This window comes from Phycomyces blakesleeanus (assembly GCF_001638985.1).
Source record: "Phycomyces blakesleeanus NRRL 1555(-) unplaced genomic scaffold PHYBLscaffold_30, whole genome shotgun sequence".
Taxonomy (NCBI): Eukaryota; Fungi; Mucoromycota; class Mucoromycetes; order Mucorales; family Phycomycetaceae; genus Phycomyces; species Phycomyces blakesleeanus.
Genome location: NW_017265187.1, coordinates 75,963 through 93,268, shown reverse-complemented (window position 1 = coordinate 93,268; position 17,306 = coordinate 75,963). Strand labels below are relative to the sequence as shown.

The 17,306-nt window shown below is 40.2% G+C and overlaps 4 protein-coding genes across 4 annotated transcripts; 1 reads left to right on the top strand and 3 right to left on the bottom strand.

Annotated features, from left to right (window-relative positions):
- Positions 1–56: 56 nt before the first annotated feature.
- On the bottom strand, positions 57–1,535 carry PHYBLDRAFT_128144 (hypothetical protein). The gene is made up of 8 exons (XM_018429206.1): positions 1,459–1,535; positions 1,197–1,399; positions 1,038–1,119; positions 824–969; positions 716–749; positions 504–652; positions 334–443; positions 57–270 (listed from the first exon to the last, which is right to left on the bottom strand). The coding sequence occupies exons 1-8, from the start codon at positions 1,506–1,508 to the stop codon at positions 217–219; spliced, it is 828 nt and encodes a 275-aa protein (XP_018285310.1). The 5' UTR covers positions 1,509–1,535; the 3' UTR covers positions 57–216.
- Positions 1,536–3,682: 2,147 nt separating this feature from the next.
- Positions 3,683–4,813, top strand: PHYBLDRAFT_63734 (hypothetical protein; the record flags this gene model as incomplete). Its single annotated transcript, XM_018441165.1, has 5 exons — positions 3,683–3,734; positions 3,775–3,801; positions 3,830–3,990; positions 4,011–4,080; positions 4,200–4,813. 5 exons carry the CDS (start codon positions 3,683–3,685, stop codon positions 4,811–4,813), a joined length of 924 nt encoding a protein of 307 aa, XP_018285309.1.
- Positions 4,814–8,754: 3,941 nt separating this feature from the next.
- Positions 8,755–10,014, bottom strand: PHYBLDRAFT_174306 (hypothetical protein; the record flags this gene model as incomplete). Its single annotated transcript, XM_018437225.1, has 1 exon — positions 8,755–10,014. The coding sequence occupies one exon, from the start codon at positions 10,012–10,014 to the stop codon at positions 8,755–8,757; it is 1,260 nt and encodes a 419-aa protein (XP_018285308.1).
- A 2,944-nt stretch (positions 10,015–12,958) lies between these two features.
- PHYBLDRAFT_151520 (hypothetical protein) lies at positions 12,959–16,426 on the bottom strand (the record flags this gene model as incomplete). Its single annotated transcript, XM_018432697.1, has 9 exons — positions 12,959–13,507; positions 13,580–14,365; positions 14,583–14,648; positions 14,729–14,880; positions 14,983–15,333; positions 15,400–15,459; positions 15,519–15,597; positions 15,659–15,864; positions 15,949–16,426. The coding sequence occupies 9 exons, from the start codon at positions 16,424–16,426 to the stop codon at positions 12,959–12,961; spliced, it is 2,727 nt and encodes a 908-aa protein (XP_018285307.1).
- Between the last annotated feature and the right edge of the window lie 880 nt (positions 16,427–17,306).

Sequence of the window (17,306 nt, the reverse complement as noted above, 5' to 3'; positions counted from 1 at the left end):
AAAAAGAGAAATCTAAGGGCTGTGACCGACTCTCGAGATATATTCCAAAAAAAATTGAATCAAATAATAAGACTTTTATATTTTTCCTTTATTTTTATAATGATAACAGGACAATATCTGTTCATAAACTAATAGATAGCGATAATACTTTGATAGTATTCTGAAGTGCAGATTACATATATAGGTTAGAAGTAAGTAAAAGAAGTCTCCTGATGTTTATTGATCGGCAAAGTTCTTTGGAACAGGGCCAGTTGGTTCGCCTTCGGGTGTCTACAAGAAAACAAAAATAACGGTTAATTTGTTTTCCATACATAGCTTTTTATTATTACTTACAACGTAAGCAGATGCAATACCACCATCAACACGGAAATCAGTGCCTGTGACGTAAGAACTCTCATCCGAAGCCAGAAAGAGTACCCCGTAAGCCTGCTCAATGGCCTCACCTGTGTCGTTTGTTGGTTTGTTAGACTTTGTCACCCTATTTAAGTACTATGTCAGCTTACCGAATCTTCCTTGTGGAACGTGGACAAGACGTCTAGTCTTTTTCTCTTCAGTGTTTAAGAAATCCATCAGTAATGGTGTCCGAAGAGGACCAGGGCAAAGAGAGTTGAATCGGATATTCTCACGAGCATGGACAATAGCAAGCTCTCGTCTAATATATATACAGCTGTTATTTTAACTCAAAGGTCTGGTGCTTTGTTACGCAGATACTTACGTCATGGCAAGGACAGCACCTTTTGAAGCAGTGTCTTTTCAAGGCAAAGAGCATAAATATTAATACTAGAATCTTATTACTTGAACTTGTATGTCAGTAAATACTTACAGGCCAGCTGTGGAGTAGCAGCACCCATCAAGGCAACAAAACTGGCAGTGTTGATAATTGATCCACCGCCACTTTTACGCATAGCTATAATGGCATGCTTGCAACCATACCACACACCTTTTACATTGATACCCATGGTCAGATCCCTAGTTATTTTATGGTAAATAATTGGATTGGTGATAATAAATATCTGTCATGAAGAAGGCTGAATTACCAGATGCGTTCTTCAGTTGTCAAAGCATTGTCATCCTCTGGGTGCATAACACCAGCATTATTGAACATAATACTCAATTTGCCTATAATAATAAGTAATTCAGTCTCAATTATTTCATTATTCTGATTTTAAGCATCATATATATGATCGCACTCTTACCAAACTTTTCAACAGCCAGATCGACTACATTCTTTATTTGATCTTCCTTGGACACGTCGACCTTTACAGCAATAGCCAATCCTTCGCCATATGTAGCTGCGATTCTAGCAGCAGTCTTTTTGGCTCCCTCTTCATTCAAGTCGGCACATATGACCTTTGCTCCTTCTTTGACAAATAGTACTGATGTTTCAAGGCCAATTCCACTAAAGTGATAGGTAATTGTTACTATTAATATTTGATGTTTTCTGTTCAATGGTCTTACCTTGCTGCACCAGTGACAATTGCTACTTTACCAGAAAGTCTGCCAGGCATTGCTATTTATTAGAAAGAAAGAAAAGTGATGGAAGCTATATACCAAAAAAAATCCTAAAACATCGCTTTATATGCACGTTATCATTTTCCCACGCCAAATAAGACAATTGGTGCGCCTTTTACCGACCCATACAGCCAAAAATCCTTATCAATTTTTTGTTGTTGTTTGGTTAAGATAGGGCACAGTCAAAACACGCAACTCCTATTTCTCCGTGACTAAATTGCTCCAATAAAAAACCAAGACACTTTAGCAGGAAGTTTTATCAATACAAAGAAAAAAGAATATACCACATATTTAAACGTTAAACATTTTATGAGTCAAATCTGATGATGGTTAGGCTAACTTCCTGACACATGCATACTGTCTAGAGTTGAGTAAAGCTTTGTAGTATCTGTGCTAAGGATCAAGTATTAGAGCGAAAAGATATCAAATTAAATTAAATTAGTAATAAAGCAGTCTATCAATCTATTGCTTTAGATATGTTGCACAAAATTTTAGGCTTTTTTTTTTTAGCTTCCCATTTCAATTATCCTCTTTACAGGCCTTTTACTTGTTATCTTATCTGCTAAAAAGTCGGATTAAACTGGTAAAATTAACGTCAAAACCTTAAATTTCAAGTAAATCTATATTTTCATTGTTTTTACTATATTCACTATTTTCACCTGAATTTTTCGAACACATAATAAAAAAAAATAGACAATAACAGTAAAAATGTATCTTTGTATCTTTTAAAAAGGAGAGAAAGAAAGAGGTATTTGAAACATTCGTATAAAGCAACCAAAATCTAAAAACAGCCCTAAAAATTCCTTTACAAAGTGCTGCTTTGTTCAGAAATAGAGGATCACTTTCCCAACATTTCAATTTGCAAAAAATATATTATGCTAAATAAAGCTCAAGCTTAAGGGCTTTGCTAAGCTGGTTGAGTATAAATCATTATCTTACATGTCTTCTACTTTATTTACTGCTTCCTTAAAGTCAATGTCATCCGCCTCTGCTATTTTTATTTTTATACCATGGAGAATAGAAACTCAAGGATAGAACTGTCGCGCTACAAAATACGCAAAAAGTAAAGCAAATATATTAGCACTACATAAATCGTTATTTATTACATACCCGTTTCATCTCTCCGTGTATTTATACATATATACATATATGAGCTCTTCAATGGAAGGATAAGTGCTGTTACCGGTTGTGTGCTCAAAGAATACTTGCGCCAATTGTCTTTAACGCTTTAAATTCATATTTTCTTGTCTTTGGGATGATCACAATATGCCTTCCCGGATGCTGATTATGAGCATTCAAACCGTCAGGCATTCTTAATTCATCTTCGGAGACTCTGGATATTTTAGCAGATCTGGGCTTGTTTTAACGACCTTTATGCGTATTATCAACGCAGCCGATACCACAGGTTTAACATATTACTTGGGTAGTGGAATAGTAGCGAATATGTAATAATCCTTTTTCTTTTAGCTCAGCCATTTTTTTTGGCGCTCTATAGGGATTGAGTTAGAAAGAATATTAAAAAAAAAAGAGTTAGAGAGCCTAAAGAAAAGACGAGTTCTGCAACAATTCTAAGCAGTGAGGTTTTTAAGAGTTTTATTACTAAAAATGTTGATAAGTTAGGCATATCACTTTTTAAAATTTTATTTCATAAGGTGTTCGTCACCACCCGGAAAATTTTCAATTTTGAAGATTTAAGCACTGTTCTTTGTTCCCAATCTATCATACCCCACAAAATAATCAGGATCCTGACACGGATGTTGTGGGTTCTCCAGCTTTGCCCATCCTAATTTATTTTTCTTCTTCTCAAATCATTTCCCATTCCATTTTTCCTCGCCATCATTTAAATTAGGGTGTTTCAGCAGTTTTCACTGTAAGAAAAAATATGCAAGTTTTTTAAAAAAACTTACAACTCGTGGTAAAATCCTTAGAGCATCCCCAGCAGTTACATTTAAATCCAGTTTTACACGAAATACATGTACTTTAGCAAATGTACCCAAAAAAAAACTGCCCCAGCAGTTACATTTCCGAAAACATTTAATAAAAAATTTGGCAAATTTACTGCCTGCTCCATAGATTTCCATGTATTTTTTTTAAAAAATTGCCTTTGCGTTTTAATTTTTTTTTCAACTCTTTCAAAATAATAACAAATCTTTACACCACTTTTTCAACAATGAGCGACATCCCCATCCCCATTTCTACTGATGGACCCATTCCTACCCAAAGTAATATTTTAATTTTGGGCTACTTGTATCTGATACTAAGGCGAAGAGTTTGGCTCACATAACTTTGGTAATATTTATTCTTGGTATTTATATAGAGAAGAAAGTTCCTCCAAAGAAGAAGTTCACTGTACAAGATGATGAGCAGCTCTGCAAGTCGTACCTTTACATTGCCTTGGATTCTGTACAGGGCTCGGAGCAAAAGAGTGATACGTTCTGGTCGAGAATAAGCGACCACTACCATGGTTCTGCTATTAAGGTATCTGTGGTACGCACTAGCCGTGCCTTGCCTGCTCGCTGGCAGATTATAAACTAGGCTGTTGGAAAATATGCTGGGATCTTATCCCAAGTAAGACGGATGGAAGCAAGCAGTTCCAATGAGCAATCAGATGTAAGTAGTCAAAGTATGAAATACATGTACTATGCTTTTCACAGTAGTTAATAAAAAATTAGGAGTCTAAAGCAAAGGAGTTTTACTTGGCCGAGATGGGAACAAGCTTCAACCTGGAGCATTGCTACAACATCTTGTCGAAACACCCGAAGTGGACACCAAGTGTTCCAAAAAAGAAGACGAAGAAGACATCGAAGAAGAAGACAGTGGAGTCTACCTTGCTGAGATCAGCAATACCGACGAGGACGAAGTGTCTTCACAACGCCCTGTTGGAAGAAAGCGGGCAAAGGGTCTGGAGGCCAATACAAGGGACTATACCGCTCATATGGAGCGGCTATACTCCAGTCACTCTGATTACATCAGAAAAGGTGATGAGAGAAACACGATCCTCAGGGAAGGGCTTGAATTCGCCCATATAAAGATGGAGTCTGACAACAGACATACCATGGCTATGGAAAGAGAACAAGCCATGAAACGACAGGAGGAAGATGTCAAGATCTTGATGACAAATCTCTTCTCCATTGAAGATCCCGAGGACCGTCAGATCCTTTTGGATATAAAGAAGGAGATCAGAAAGAGAGGAGTAGGGAACGAACCTACCAGAGTCATCACAGCTATTGCTAGTGATGTTGACGTTCTCAACTGCAATCAACGCAAAAATAATAAAGATATATATATAATATGTTTTTAATGTTTTTGTCCTTCTATTTGCCACAGGCTATCTATAAAATCCTGTCTTAACTGGAAGTGGTGTTCGCGATCCCTAATCTCCAGGTGTCTTCGGAGCTGACTGGCAAAACTTCCATCTGGGAGAGATATGTCTGATCTAGGCATCAAAGGTGGCATTCTAGTCGAGACAATATCTGTCCTTTCTGTCTCTTCTACCTCCACCCCTCTATTCATCATAGTATCCTCAGCACTGGTAACTCTCTTCTCTCTATCATGCTCAACAATCATGTTATGTAGAATTACACATGCAGTCATGATATCATGTAGAGTTTTTTTACCCCACATTCGTGCTGGTCCAGCGACTATTGCAAAGCGTGATTGCAACACACCAAATGCTTGCTCCACATCTTTCCGTACTGCCCCTTGTGCCTTGGCAAAGTTCTATAACGAAAAGTGTTGATTAATTGACATAATTGAAACAACAGAATGTATATTCAAATACCTTCTCTTTTGCAGATCGAGGATCATTGAGGCTCTTAACAAAAGCAGCATACGAAGGATATATACCGTCTGTCAAGTAATATCCCATAGTATACATATTACCATTGATAGTGTATTCTATTTCGGGTCCTTTTCCAGCAGCAAGGTCCTTAAAAAGGTCAGATCGGTCCAAGACATTAATGTCATTCAGGGAGCCAGGTAAGCCAAAGAATGCATCCCATATCCACAAGTCGTAGGATGCTACAGCTTCCAAAATCAAAGTGGGAGTTTTCTCCTTTCCAATATACTGCCTATGCCAAGCAGTGGGGCAGTTCTTCCACTCCCAATGCATGCAATCAAGGGAACCTAGCATGCCAGGGAAGCCTCTAGCCTCGTTTTCTACCATGAGTCTCTTAACATCATCTTGGGTTGGTGACCTAAGATACTCCTTGCCAAAAACAGCTACGACTGCAGAGGAGAAATGCTTCAGGCTCTCAGTGGCAGTTGATTCGGCAATTCTGAAGGTTTCATCCAGAGCATCAGCTGGAATTCCATAGGCCAACTGGCGGAGAGCTACAGATGCCTTCTGCAAAGGAAAAAACCCAAGAGTACGAGCAGCATTAAATTTCTGCTCAAAGTATCCATCGTACTCTTTGATACCCTCAACAACACACTTGAACAAGGTTTTGCTCATTCTGTAACGTCTACAGAACTGCTCTTCAGTATATACACTGTTTTCATCGAAGTAGTCTTTGCGCAACTGCACTTCACCAGTAAGTCTATCACGGAATATCGTGATACGGGTTTTCTTTTGCCTCTTTTCTTCCATGTCTATGCCTGAGAACCGGCGCTTTATTGTACTGACCAGCTCGTTGTGAATGCTTGCAAACATTTCTCTATTCTCGGCTTCTTCTTCAATAGACATCTTGAGAAGTTCTTCGAAATTCATTTTTTTAAGTATACACTATAGGAAATGGCAGCATTTGTAATTCCGCCAATGCAGATTACTATGTAAAAAATGCATACTTGCAGATTTGCTCTAAACCAATAGGAATTTAGTATTTAGCTAATAGTGTTACCTATCTCAGCAAATAAGAAGCGTATATTCTTATGATTTAAACCCTATTTTAACCAATAGCTTTAGAGAATATCCTTTTTGTATTACAATGGTTTTTTATACTTTTGGGGATCAATGCCCTTATTAGAAAGTTACAGATACTCAAATTCATAAAAAAAACTCAATTAAAAAATAGAATTCTGCTGAAATTATAGTTGAAAATTTTTATTTATTTTTATTTTTCCAAGTTGAAAATATTGGGAATAAAGAGCCTAATACACGTCTAAGTACTTAAATGACTTATAGAAACATTGCTAGCTAATTGAAAGGCACTATATAGAATAGGCAGAGAAACGGTAGCAGTAACTGATATACTTTTAATCTATGCATAAAGAAAAAGAAGAAAGAAAAAAGAAAAGAGAAAAAAAAACTTTAGTATTTGTGATTTAATTTAATTTACTTTAAATGACATATCTTTGATATTGAATAAACATAAAGAAATGCAAAGCCTTGTATTTTATGTTTTTTATACTAATAATTCTTTTATTTTGAGTATGCATACCTTTGATAGTCTAGATGATGCAAGCCTACTTATAATCAAAATGAAGTTTCATTAGTAATTAGTAATTAAAATCTTTTAACATTAATAATACCTTTTCACTGATGTTTACATCTATGTAGCAATACTGGCCTGTAACAATAGTATTTAGTATGCAGCAAAGTCAGAAAGTATCATTACTTTTATGATGATTAAAAAAATAAACAAAAAGTTAGTGTAGAGTTAAAAAGCACAATGTTTATTTCTGTAAAAAAATCTAAGCCCCAATACAATAGTTGAATTTCGCAATTGTAATCATGAATTTTTGCTAAGTCATTTTTCACCTTTGAGAATCCCGCTGTGATTTGGTTTAGGGGTGCTTGTACCTCAAAGTGTGCCTTATAAAGATATTTTATTTTTGAAAAAAGAACAGAGATGATATTCCGCACTCAATGGTTTTAGTGAGCCAATAATATAACTTATACATTTTTCATTTTCTAATATATTATCTTGAATATTCTGTGATCAAGCTTTTATTTTAACATCAGTCTCAATGTGTCTAAATAGGTTTAGCAAGTCCTAAATTAGATATAGTCAATATAATTTTTATAAAGTTACACAATTTTTGCAAATGTGCAATTTTTTTTGCAAGTACTTGCAGATTTTTTTCTACAGTGATATGCAAAGTTTTTAAGTAAAATATATAATAAATTTGTAGGAAATAAAGAAAGAAATTAAGGTACAGGTATTTTTTTTGATAGCTGAGAATATAATTATTTCGTGATTTTTTATTAAATGTTACTGAAACTTGGCCCTCTATTTTTTTGGCCGTTTTAAAACACCGGGGTGGCTAAAAAACATTTAGAAAAAAAAGGAGGAAATGTAACTGCTGGGGATGCTCTAAACAACTAAGGACTACTCTTAGTTGTTTATAGAACGTAAATATTAGGGGACAGGGGGTTTTTGGATGATGGGGACAGGGTGTTACACAGGCTTATAGTGAGTAGTCCGGCAGATAATTAGAGGCGTGACTACTTTTAACTTGTCCGGCAGACATCTATCATTTCTGTGTGTAACACCCTGTCCCCATCCAGTATAATCACTTGTCTTTATTCACTAAGAAAAATCATGCAAAAGTGGAAGAACATTTGTCTGTAACTTTTCATTTTCATTTTATTTATTTTTAAAAAATTCATAACTAGTTCAAAAAAATAGATAGAAATATGAGAGTAGAATGGTTGGTTTCATTGATTTTTTCTGCATAAATTGAGTATTTGTTTGTTTTGTAATATTTTTTGAATCACGTTTAAAGAGTGAATTACAAAAGTTCTGTACATTTCATTTGTGAAAGATTGAACAAAAAACAACAATTTGAAAATATTAGTAAAAATCACTTGCAAATGCTTTATATCAATAGAAAATAGTAAAAAAACATTTCAGTAAAAGTTTTAGACCATATTATTATGTAGAAAATGTATTTATTAGCAAAAACAATCTATCTCAAATGGTTAAAATCGTGAATAAAAGTGTATATTTTGCTTGTTTATTCAACCAAAACATAATCAAAACTTCAACTTTTGGACATAAAGATGTACATATTCTTTCAGAAACATAGCAAAATATCCAAGCTTTAGCATTTGAATTAAGACAGAAATCTATCAAAAGCTATGTGTCGTTTTTGTTTTACATCTTTTATGATAAAATCCACGTCTGTGATTGGATGAAGATCTTTTTTTTGTAGGGAGCCGAAGGCTCTAGTTTATTAGTGAGCCTCTATGCTGCAAGGCAAAAGAGGAAAATCACGACTTGTTTTTGGCTTTTATATTTTTACAATGTTTTTCTATTTATATGTTTGTGGTTATATATATTGTGGAGGTATGGAAGGAAGCTAAAGGGGGGGAAAGTCGAGAGCAAGTTCGCTCTTGAGGCGGTCGAGAAGAGAGGAAGCAGTGGAAAAGACAGCGGAGGAGACAAAAGGAACGTGATCAAATATGAACAGCCAATGATGGTGCCATATAGCCAGCAGCGTGCAGCCAAAAATTGAGGCAGCAGAAAGAGAAGAATCGGTGCAAGGAGGGAATGTGAAGGATTGCAAACCAGAAAGCAAGACAGTGGGTGTCGCGGTCTGGGCAAAGTACAATGTCCAGGTTGACGACCATACGGACAGTTTGACCGGACACTGGAACAAAAAATGAGTTTGATTGTCCAGAGGGTGAGAGCAGAGGGCACAGGATGGGTCTGGGAAAGCGGTAGAGATCCTAGAATTGAGGCGAGAACGGCAAGGAATGTTCTTGTGCAAGGCACGAAACCAAACGTTGCGGGCCCCATGCAGCAGGGGGAAGGACCAAAACCGACGAAGCTGGCGAGGGACGAGTGTGGGGCTTATGGGGCGTGCGGATTTGGAGTGGAAATTGCAGAGTAGGCGGAAAGACTGGGTGGACAAATGATGCCAAGGGATGCCGGGGACAAGAGCCATCAAGAAAGGACGCACATCGACAGCTGTACCGGAAGGCATATCTAGCAAAGGAAACTGTATGGCACAGATCGCGGGGGGAATGGTGGCACGATACAAGACAGGGTGCAAGACAAGAGAGCGAGTGTAGAGACGTTCGAAGAACCGGTGAAGGACAATAGGACGATGGAGTATGCGGTGGAGGGGGCGTTGGGCAAGCACGCCAAAACTAGGATCTACTTCATAGGCGTCAGAAACCCGGAGATCGCGCCATGCAGATGGAAAGGGAGGGTGGTCTGGTTGTGCGGTAGTGATATAGGAGAGAGGCAGAGAGAGACAGGTGGGGAGGTTGACTACCACGTCAGAGAAGTTGTGAGGGAGAAGATCAATGGCAGCAAGTAGGGTGGCCAGAGGAGAGTCGAAATCACGCTGATGAGAGGATTGGAGAGATGGAAATATCAAAGGAACGAGTGGATCAGCAGATGAGGAGTCGAGGCGGAGGACGTAAGAGAACCAAGGCGGGACCAGGCCAGAGGGGGACAGCGGAGAGCAGACGAGAGGCCGGAGCCAGTGCAACTGAAGAGCAGCCTGTTGAACCTGAGGATCAAGGACCCCTAGACCGCCGAGCTGAATAGGCTGGCAGAAAGTGCCAAGAGAAATGGGAGGAAAGGAGCGGTATTGTATAAACTTACTCATGATCGAGCGAAGTCAACAGAAAAAGGATAGAGGTACAGTGACAACTCTGAGGACGTGCCAGAGCTTATAGAGGATGAGAGAGTTGAGCACTGTGGCATGGCCACGAATAGAGAGAGAGCAAGAGTGGTGGATATTACAGGTAGATTCAATCTTGGAAAGAATGTTGTCACAGAAAGAATTGCGCTGAGGTAAGGATTGAATAAGAGGAAAGCCGAGATATCGCAGGGGAGTGGAGGAAGATCTGTCAGACCAGTCGGTGATGTCGAATTGTTGTAGGACGGGGCGCCATTCTGGCAGTGGAAGACCGGACAGGGAGAAAGCTTCAGTTTTATGGAGATTGATGCGAGCATTGGAGGCATGAGAGTATGTGAGAAGATGATGATGAAGACGGGACAAGTGGGCGGCATCAGGCAGAAAGACTAGCAGATCGTCGGCATAGGCCAAGAGCTTGATGGGTGGAGGTGGTGGAATAGCAGTGCGTGGTGATGGAGAAAATCCGGCAAAGGAAGGATCATGAATCACACGACACAACAAAGGTTCGAATGCAAGGTTAAAGAGTACAGGAGAAAGAGGATCACCCTGCCGGAGTCCACGAGCCTGAAGGAATGATCGGGATAGGTGTCCATTGGCATTGATTCGAATCTGTGTAGAGAAGAAAAGTTGAGATATACAGGTAACGAGGGAAGGGGGAAAGTTGAAATGCTGCAAGACCTGGCGAAGGTAGTCGGGATGGACTCTGTCGTAAGCTTTCTCCTGATCCAAAAGAAGGCCTATACCAGATGAACCGTCCTGTCTAGCCTGTGCCATAACCAACTTGGTCAGCATGCCATTGTCAGCAATGAAGCGTCCTTGGACAAACCTGGTCTGGAAGGGCGTAACAAGGGAGGAAGCAGCAGACACCATGCAACAATTGATGAGGCGAGTGAACACTTTGGCATTGGTATTGATGAGAGCGATCGGGCGCCAGTTGCGGAGGGAGGTGAGGTCACCTTTCTTGGGAAGAAGAGAGACACAGGTTGATTGCCAGGACGAAGGGAACACACCGAAGGCAAGCCCATTGTTAAATATTCGAACAAGTAAGACAGCACACATCAGATGATCCATAATTAATTGCAGAATCTCATAAGGCAGGCCATCCGGCCCAGGGCTACTGGCATTAGGAGTGCGAGTGGCGCCGTCTTGGATGTCATCCAAGGTGAAGGGTTTAAGGAGGGTCGTGGAGGTAGTTTTGGAAAGAAAGAGGTCTGGTGGCAAGTGAAGGAGGAGGTCGTTGATAGCTGTCTGAGCAGGAGGGTCGGGTGTGTAAAGATCTTCATAAAATGCAGCAGCAGCTTCCGTAAGATCATCGGGATTAGTGCATAAGGTGTCAGTGAAGGGGTGGCGGAGGCTGGTTATTGTGGTTCGAGCTTGGCAAAAAGCAACTGTGCATTTCAAAAACCCAGCGGAAGTTTCGCCTTGTTCTCTCCAGTGTTTTCCGGCATGGAGTGCTAGTATCTCGGTGCGTTCCTGTTGAACTTGCTGAAGTTGATGCTCGACGATGGGCAGCTGGAAGTTCTGAGCAGGCTGATGTCAAAATCTATGTATCAAATGGTCACGTTTACTCTGAAGCTTTACCTCCAAAGTGGCAAGTGATGGGCGGGTTGTGCGTGAATATGAACGTGTGAAACGAGCCACTTCGACTTTGATCAGATCCCACTGTGATTGGGGGGAAATTGAAGGCGAGTGTTATATCCAACATAATCGTAGATTTAAATTAAAAGTACAGACACTCAATAAATACGTACATTGAGTTACCAACAACTAGTAACGATACTAAAAGATATACCTTCCCTTATACAAGGAAATTACATAAAGAACATACTAAGACAAATACTAAGACTCTAGTCAATAACACTAAAAACATAAGAACTAAATCATAGAAGATAATGGTAGAGAAACAGACATTACATGATATCATCATATCATCACCAAGCTAAATACAATGTCTATATAAACGCACAATACTAATAGCAATAGAACAGCATCTCTTTTCTGATTCTTGCACTTCTTCTAATAAAACAAAGTCTCACCGTACTCTCGTCTGCACTCGTTTTATTTTATATCTTATTTTTACCTCATACATAACAGCGAGAGTAGTGGTATGAAGGATGAAAGACAGTCGGACAGGGAGGAGCGGAAGGAAGGGATGTTCACCAAATGAGGGTTCGCACGCCACAAACCTCGACCAATGTGAGACAGCATAGGAAAACTAAGACAGGTACGTACAAGGCAATGATCGGTCCACAGGGGCTGAACAAATGTGACGGTGGACGAAGAGTGACAAGACGCTATATCCTTGGAGGCATATATGTAGTCGATAGTCGAAGAGGAAAGGTCGCAATGAAAGGTAGGCATAGGTTGAGCGTCAGACAAAGTGACACAGTCTACAAAGTGGTTAGTGACAAAATGCAGCCATAGACGTGGCGCGAGGCCAGCATGAGAGGCATTTGCATATGAGGAATAATTAAAATCTCCTAGCATAAGAAAGCGAGAAGGAAGGGAAGGGAGAAGATGTGGGGAGGATAGGAGAGAGGTGAGAAAATCATATCGAGGACGATATGAAGCAGGGACATATAAAACGCAAATACGAAATGGGGCAAACAAATTGGAAGAGTGAACAATGGTGGCAGTAATGCAATGACCACAGAGAGAAAAAAGAGGATCAGTAAAAGAAATGAGGGGAGAGAGGGAAACCAAACCACAGTGAGGAGACCATAGTGAGTCGGATGCTTGAAATTGAAGATGAAACGTCTGTTGAAGAGCGTCTGTGTTGGCGTGAGTTTCTTGAAGGGCAAGTATGTCTAGAGAGAGGGAGCGAAGATATCTAATAAAGAGAGAGCGATTATTGGTGTTTCCGGACTTGACAAGTCCGCGGCAGTTCATGGAGGCTATATTAATCATAAATTTAAGAATGATCGCCGTCTGCCATCTCGTCATCAGTTAGGATATTCTGGGAGTCTTGGTCGTCATTGCCGTCAAAAGTGCTGGGGTGAAATTCTTCTTCGTCTTTAGTGGAGCCGGAAGTGTAGTTGGAGGGAAGAAAAGCGTTGTGGAGGGGGTGAAAGACGGGATCATACTGGGTGTTGTGTGTCTGAGGAAGAGGCAGAGTGGGGTCGAAGAGTGCGCCTGTGCGGCTGTTGTCAGTTAGTCCGTCAAGTGCAGCAAACCTGTTGGCAGACTGGCGGGGGGAAGTAGGAACAGCGGGGACAGAGGGTCGTCGCGGTGTTGAGGAATTCGTGCTGGAGGTGGTGGTAGTAGCCTGGGATCCCTCAGCCATCGTAGGTGTACCGCGAGGGGGAATCGATTTCTTGGCCAGAGGTCTGTGAGACACACCGGGAGTAGTCTTGCATGAGCGATCAGGGGAGTCATGTGTCGTGGGAACCTTGCGGGGTCTCTTGGAAGAGCTGGCGTCCGTGGGGGGTGCTCTGGGGCAGGCATGTTGCAAGTGACCAGTCTGGTCACAAGTGAAGCAGCATCAGGAATCTTTGGGGCGGTCTGGACAGTTTTCGATAGCATGGCCCATAACTTTACAATAATTACAGTGAATACCCATCTGTTTCCAGGTACCTAAGAAGTACAAGTCGCCATCATACGGGATCTTGTATGAGAGTTTGGCAAGGGTGGCATTGGGGTTGGGTGGTCGTTCAAGGTAAGCAGAACCAGTGCCATCAAAAAAATTGACACGAAGATACAAACCGACTTCGCGGACGGTGCCATATGCGGCCAAGGCTGTTTTGATAGCCTCTTCAAGCAGAGGGGAAGGAAGGTATGGAAGCTGGGAGAGGGAGATACGCAAGATTTTTGTGCCTGGGGCAATACCCATAGAGGGGAAGTACGTTTGGCCTCCAACCAGGAAGCCTTTGGAACAGAGTTTGGTGCAGATGGTAGAATTGGTCAGGTGCAATTCATGGATGAGCGGTTGACGATGAGCGAATGATATTCCCAAGGTGCATGCCGTAGGAACGCTTGCTCTGAGAGCAGTCCAGAATTCAGAGGTAAGGGTGGAATCAGTTGGTGGGGTGAAGAATACCGAATGACGAGATGTACTTTCGCGCCAGACGCGATCCGTAGATGTCGGCAAGTTAGAGAAAAGAATGACTGGTACTTGACCGGGGGCGGGAGTGGCTGTGGCGACATTGAGATATGACCTAGTGTTGGTTGTGGTAGAGGTAGTAGTAGAGGGTTGTGGAGTGGTTATATTGGCTTGACCTAGTGTTGTGGTGGACCCAATAGGTGGATCCAGTACTTTAGCGGGAAGAGCCATGTGGATGAAGATCTTAATCAGATTGCTTATAAATGCACAGACTTTGTACTCCAAAAAATAAAGGCCAATTATATAGTCTTCTAATTAGTTGGATGCCAATAATATTCGTATCTAGGTTTTATATATAACATTAAAATTAAAGACAGACTGGGTGGAATTGTGTTTGTTAAAAAATTAAAGAAAAAAATAGGAGTAAAGTATATTAAAAGATAGAAAGATAGATAAGTTATATATATGTGAGGTCAATAATATCAGAAGAATTTACGGGAGAATTTGTAAGAGAGTTAGTGATAGTAGTGGAAGGCAAAAGATAAGATTTGTTCTTTGGGAACTGACCCCAATGATTCCAACTTGTAGAAAAACAGTCAGTGATACTCCCTCTACAGATAGCATCAAATACAGCGCATTTACCTCAGGCCAGGACCGATGTACATGAGGCTTAACTTTGATTGTTGTCCAGTGGCACCCATGTACATGGTGCAAGACCATCGGCAATAGCTTTCTTTTGAGAAGCTTCCGATTATGGAGGGGAAGAAAAGTTATGGGCAAGATGCTCTGATTGTCTGAGTACACACAAACAGGCTTTTTATATGTGTCAGCTATTATTTGAGCACAGTCTGGCGCAGAGAACCACATGGAGGAAGGACAGTAAGAGATGTTTTTACCAATGGCTGGGTCAATGTCAGGGCCAAATGCAATGACCTTTGTTACCTCAGCAATATCCATTCCAAAGTTTTGCTCATAGAGCTCACTGTGGGTAGTCATCGTGGCTAACATTTTCTTCTTTACCAAAGGGAACTGATCCTCTCCACCCTCTTTCAGGTGTGCAAATACACGGAAACCACACCAACCATCGGACTTGGGGTTAAATGTCAACAAAATGGCGGTTTGGTCGATTTGATCTGGCAGAGCAAAGTCGTGCACATTTTTCTTCTGTTTTTTTGGACTGGGAATATCGTACCAGTAGTCATCTGGGAGGTGGTTAGGTCTTTTAATTCCAGAGGAATATTTTTCAGCTAAGAAGAAACAAAAAACAATATAAGATTTAACATTTACTTTCAGTAAAATATTATATCAATTACCTTCTTTGAGAGGCTCTTGCTTTTCAGCGAATTGGGTTTCTTTTTTGATATTTTTAATGGCTGTAAATAGTAAACATTAGATATTATATTGTAACTTTGTAAAAGTCAATAATACATACTTTTTTTAAGAGGTTTCTTCTCTAAAAGTTCCTTCATTACATCTATAATTCCTTCTTTTAAGATTTTTCTAATTTCACTCTAGATAAGCAAGACAAAATATGTATTAGATTGTGTTATTGCGTGTATGTTATCTCATTACCTTATTTTTTTGGACAAGGAGATGCCTGTGCTTGTGACGGACAAAATCCTTTAGGAGAGCAGTTTTTCTTTTGACGTGCTTAGATCTTTCAGGAGCTTTGACCTCACTTGACAAAGGAAAGGCAACCTCTAGGTGATCCTTTAAATTACCAGCATTATTTATAAGATCGTTCACCTTTGCCATCAGGTTACAGATTTGTTGTTCTCCTTCACATCATCTAAACAACTGCTCAAGTTATGCAATTGATTTCATCCATGGAACTTGTTTCTCAATTGCCACAGTACTTATACTTTCCAATTTTTCTACTTCCTTATTATGGAATGGGAGAACAGAAGAGAGAACCCATCTTTCAGGAATGTCTGGAAGTGTGAGGGCCCGATTTTGTGGCAGAGTATGGTGGCAAGGGAGACCAAACATAGTCTTTACTCTGCAGTAACAAGCTTCACCAATGATAACCTCTTCAAGAAGTTCAGCGCGAATTGTAAACAATGGCATTCTGGAAACCAAGTGGACCAATCCACAAAGGCGCTCATCAGCAAGGATTCTTGCATCGGTCACCAACTTCTCATCCAGTCTACGATCTTGGTAGTCACCCTCAAATTGCAAGAGATATGAGCATATTTGCTCAAACGAGGAGTCCAAAGACTGGAGAGCCGAGATACTTCTTTTCAGAGCATGATGGCCACTCTCAACATGCTGTGTTGTCACACAGTCAAAGTGCTTTAGCTTATTAGTGAGGTAGCCAGCCCACTTCTCTTTGCAGCTCATTCACCCCTTCTCAAAGTACTCCTCAAAACTCTTTACTGTACCTTTTTTACCATCTTCAGACAGTCCTTCAGTCTTGAGATCTTCACAAGAAGCCAACGATCTGAAAAGTTTTCATTTCTGCATAAACTTGCCAGCATCGTCTCCAAATATCATGCTGATTATCAAGTTGTTGCACATATTCCTGTCTTCGCCTGTCTTCATAGTCTTTTTTGCCATCTTGGCAATGTTATTTATCATGTGCCAACCACAGAGAAGCTTTTTGTTCACAGGGAACTCGGAATCAAGGGCATTCATCAATGCCTTGCACTTGTCTGTAACAAAGATAGGGCTGTCCTCGATTCCCTCCAACACAATTGATTTCAGCGATCTTGCGAACCAGGCATAGCTTGTCTCTGTCTCATCAGAAACCCACGCAAATACAACAGGAAAGCTCTTCAATCTTTCTCCACCAAGGTTGCTGACACCCTCTACACAGACTAAAGACATCTTCGCGCAGTTTGTCTTGTATGTGGCATCCACAATAAGAACCTCAGGAAAACGACGGGCTCTTTTTATCATTGTCTCATTTGTAAAGAAAATGTGTGTGAGGCTTTTTCTCTCATTGAATTGATAAAGGACGGAAAATCCCTTTGCTTCCATAGTTCTTATGAGCCCAGTAGCATCATGAATTGATGATTCACCACCACGAGAAGAGCTATACTTCAGGTTGTTGATATCGCTAATTCTCAGCTTTCTCATTTCCGTGACCTTATCTCTTGTAGCTTTCTGAATATTGCGAGTCTTGGCATGGTTTTCTAGCATTGTCTTTGCAATAATTGCTGTTATGTATGAGGTAAAAATAAGATATAAAATAAAACAAGTGCAGATGAGAGTACGGTGA

What these genes read in the sequence shown, in the direction of transcription:
- PHYBLDRAFT_128144 (XM_018429206.1), bottom strand. Translation starts at nt 1,508, where the DNA reads ATGCCTGGCAGACTTTCTGGTAAAGTAGCAATTGTCACTGGTGCAGCA. An exon ending in TCTGGCTGTTGAAAAGTTTG is followed by an intron (nt 1,120 to 1,196) that starts GTAAGAGTGCGA and finishes TTATTATTATAG; the next exon opens with GCAAATTGAGTATTATGTTC. An exon ending in TGCTACTCCACAGCTGGCCT is followed by an intron (nt 750 to 823) that starts GTAAGTATTTAC and finishes TGCCTTGAAAAG; the next exon opens with ACACTGCTTCAAAAGGTGCT.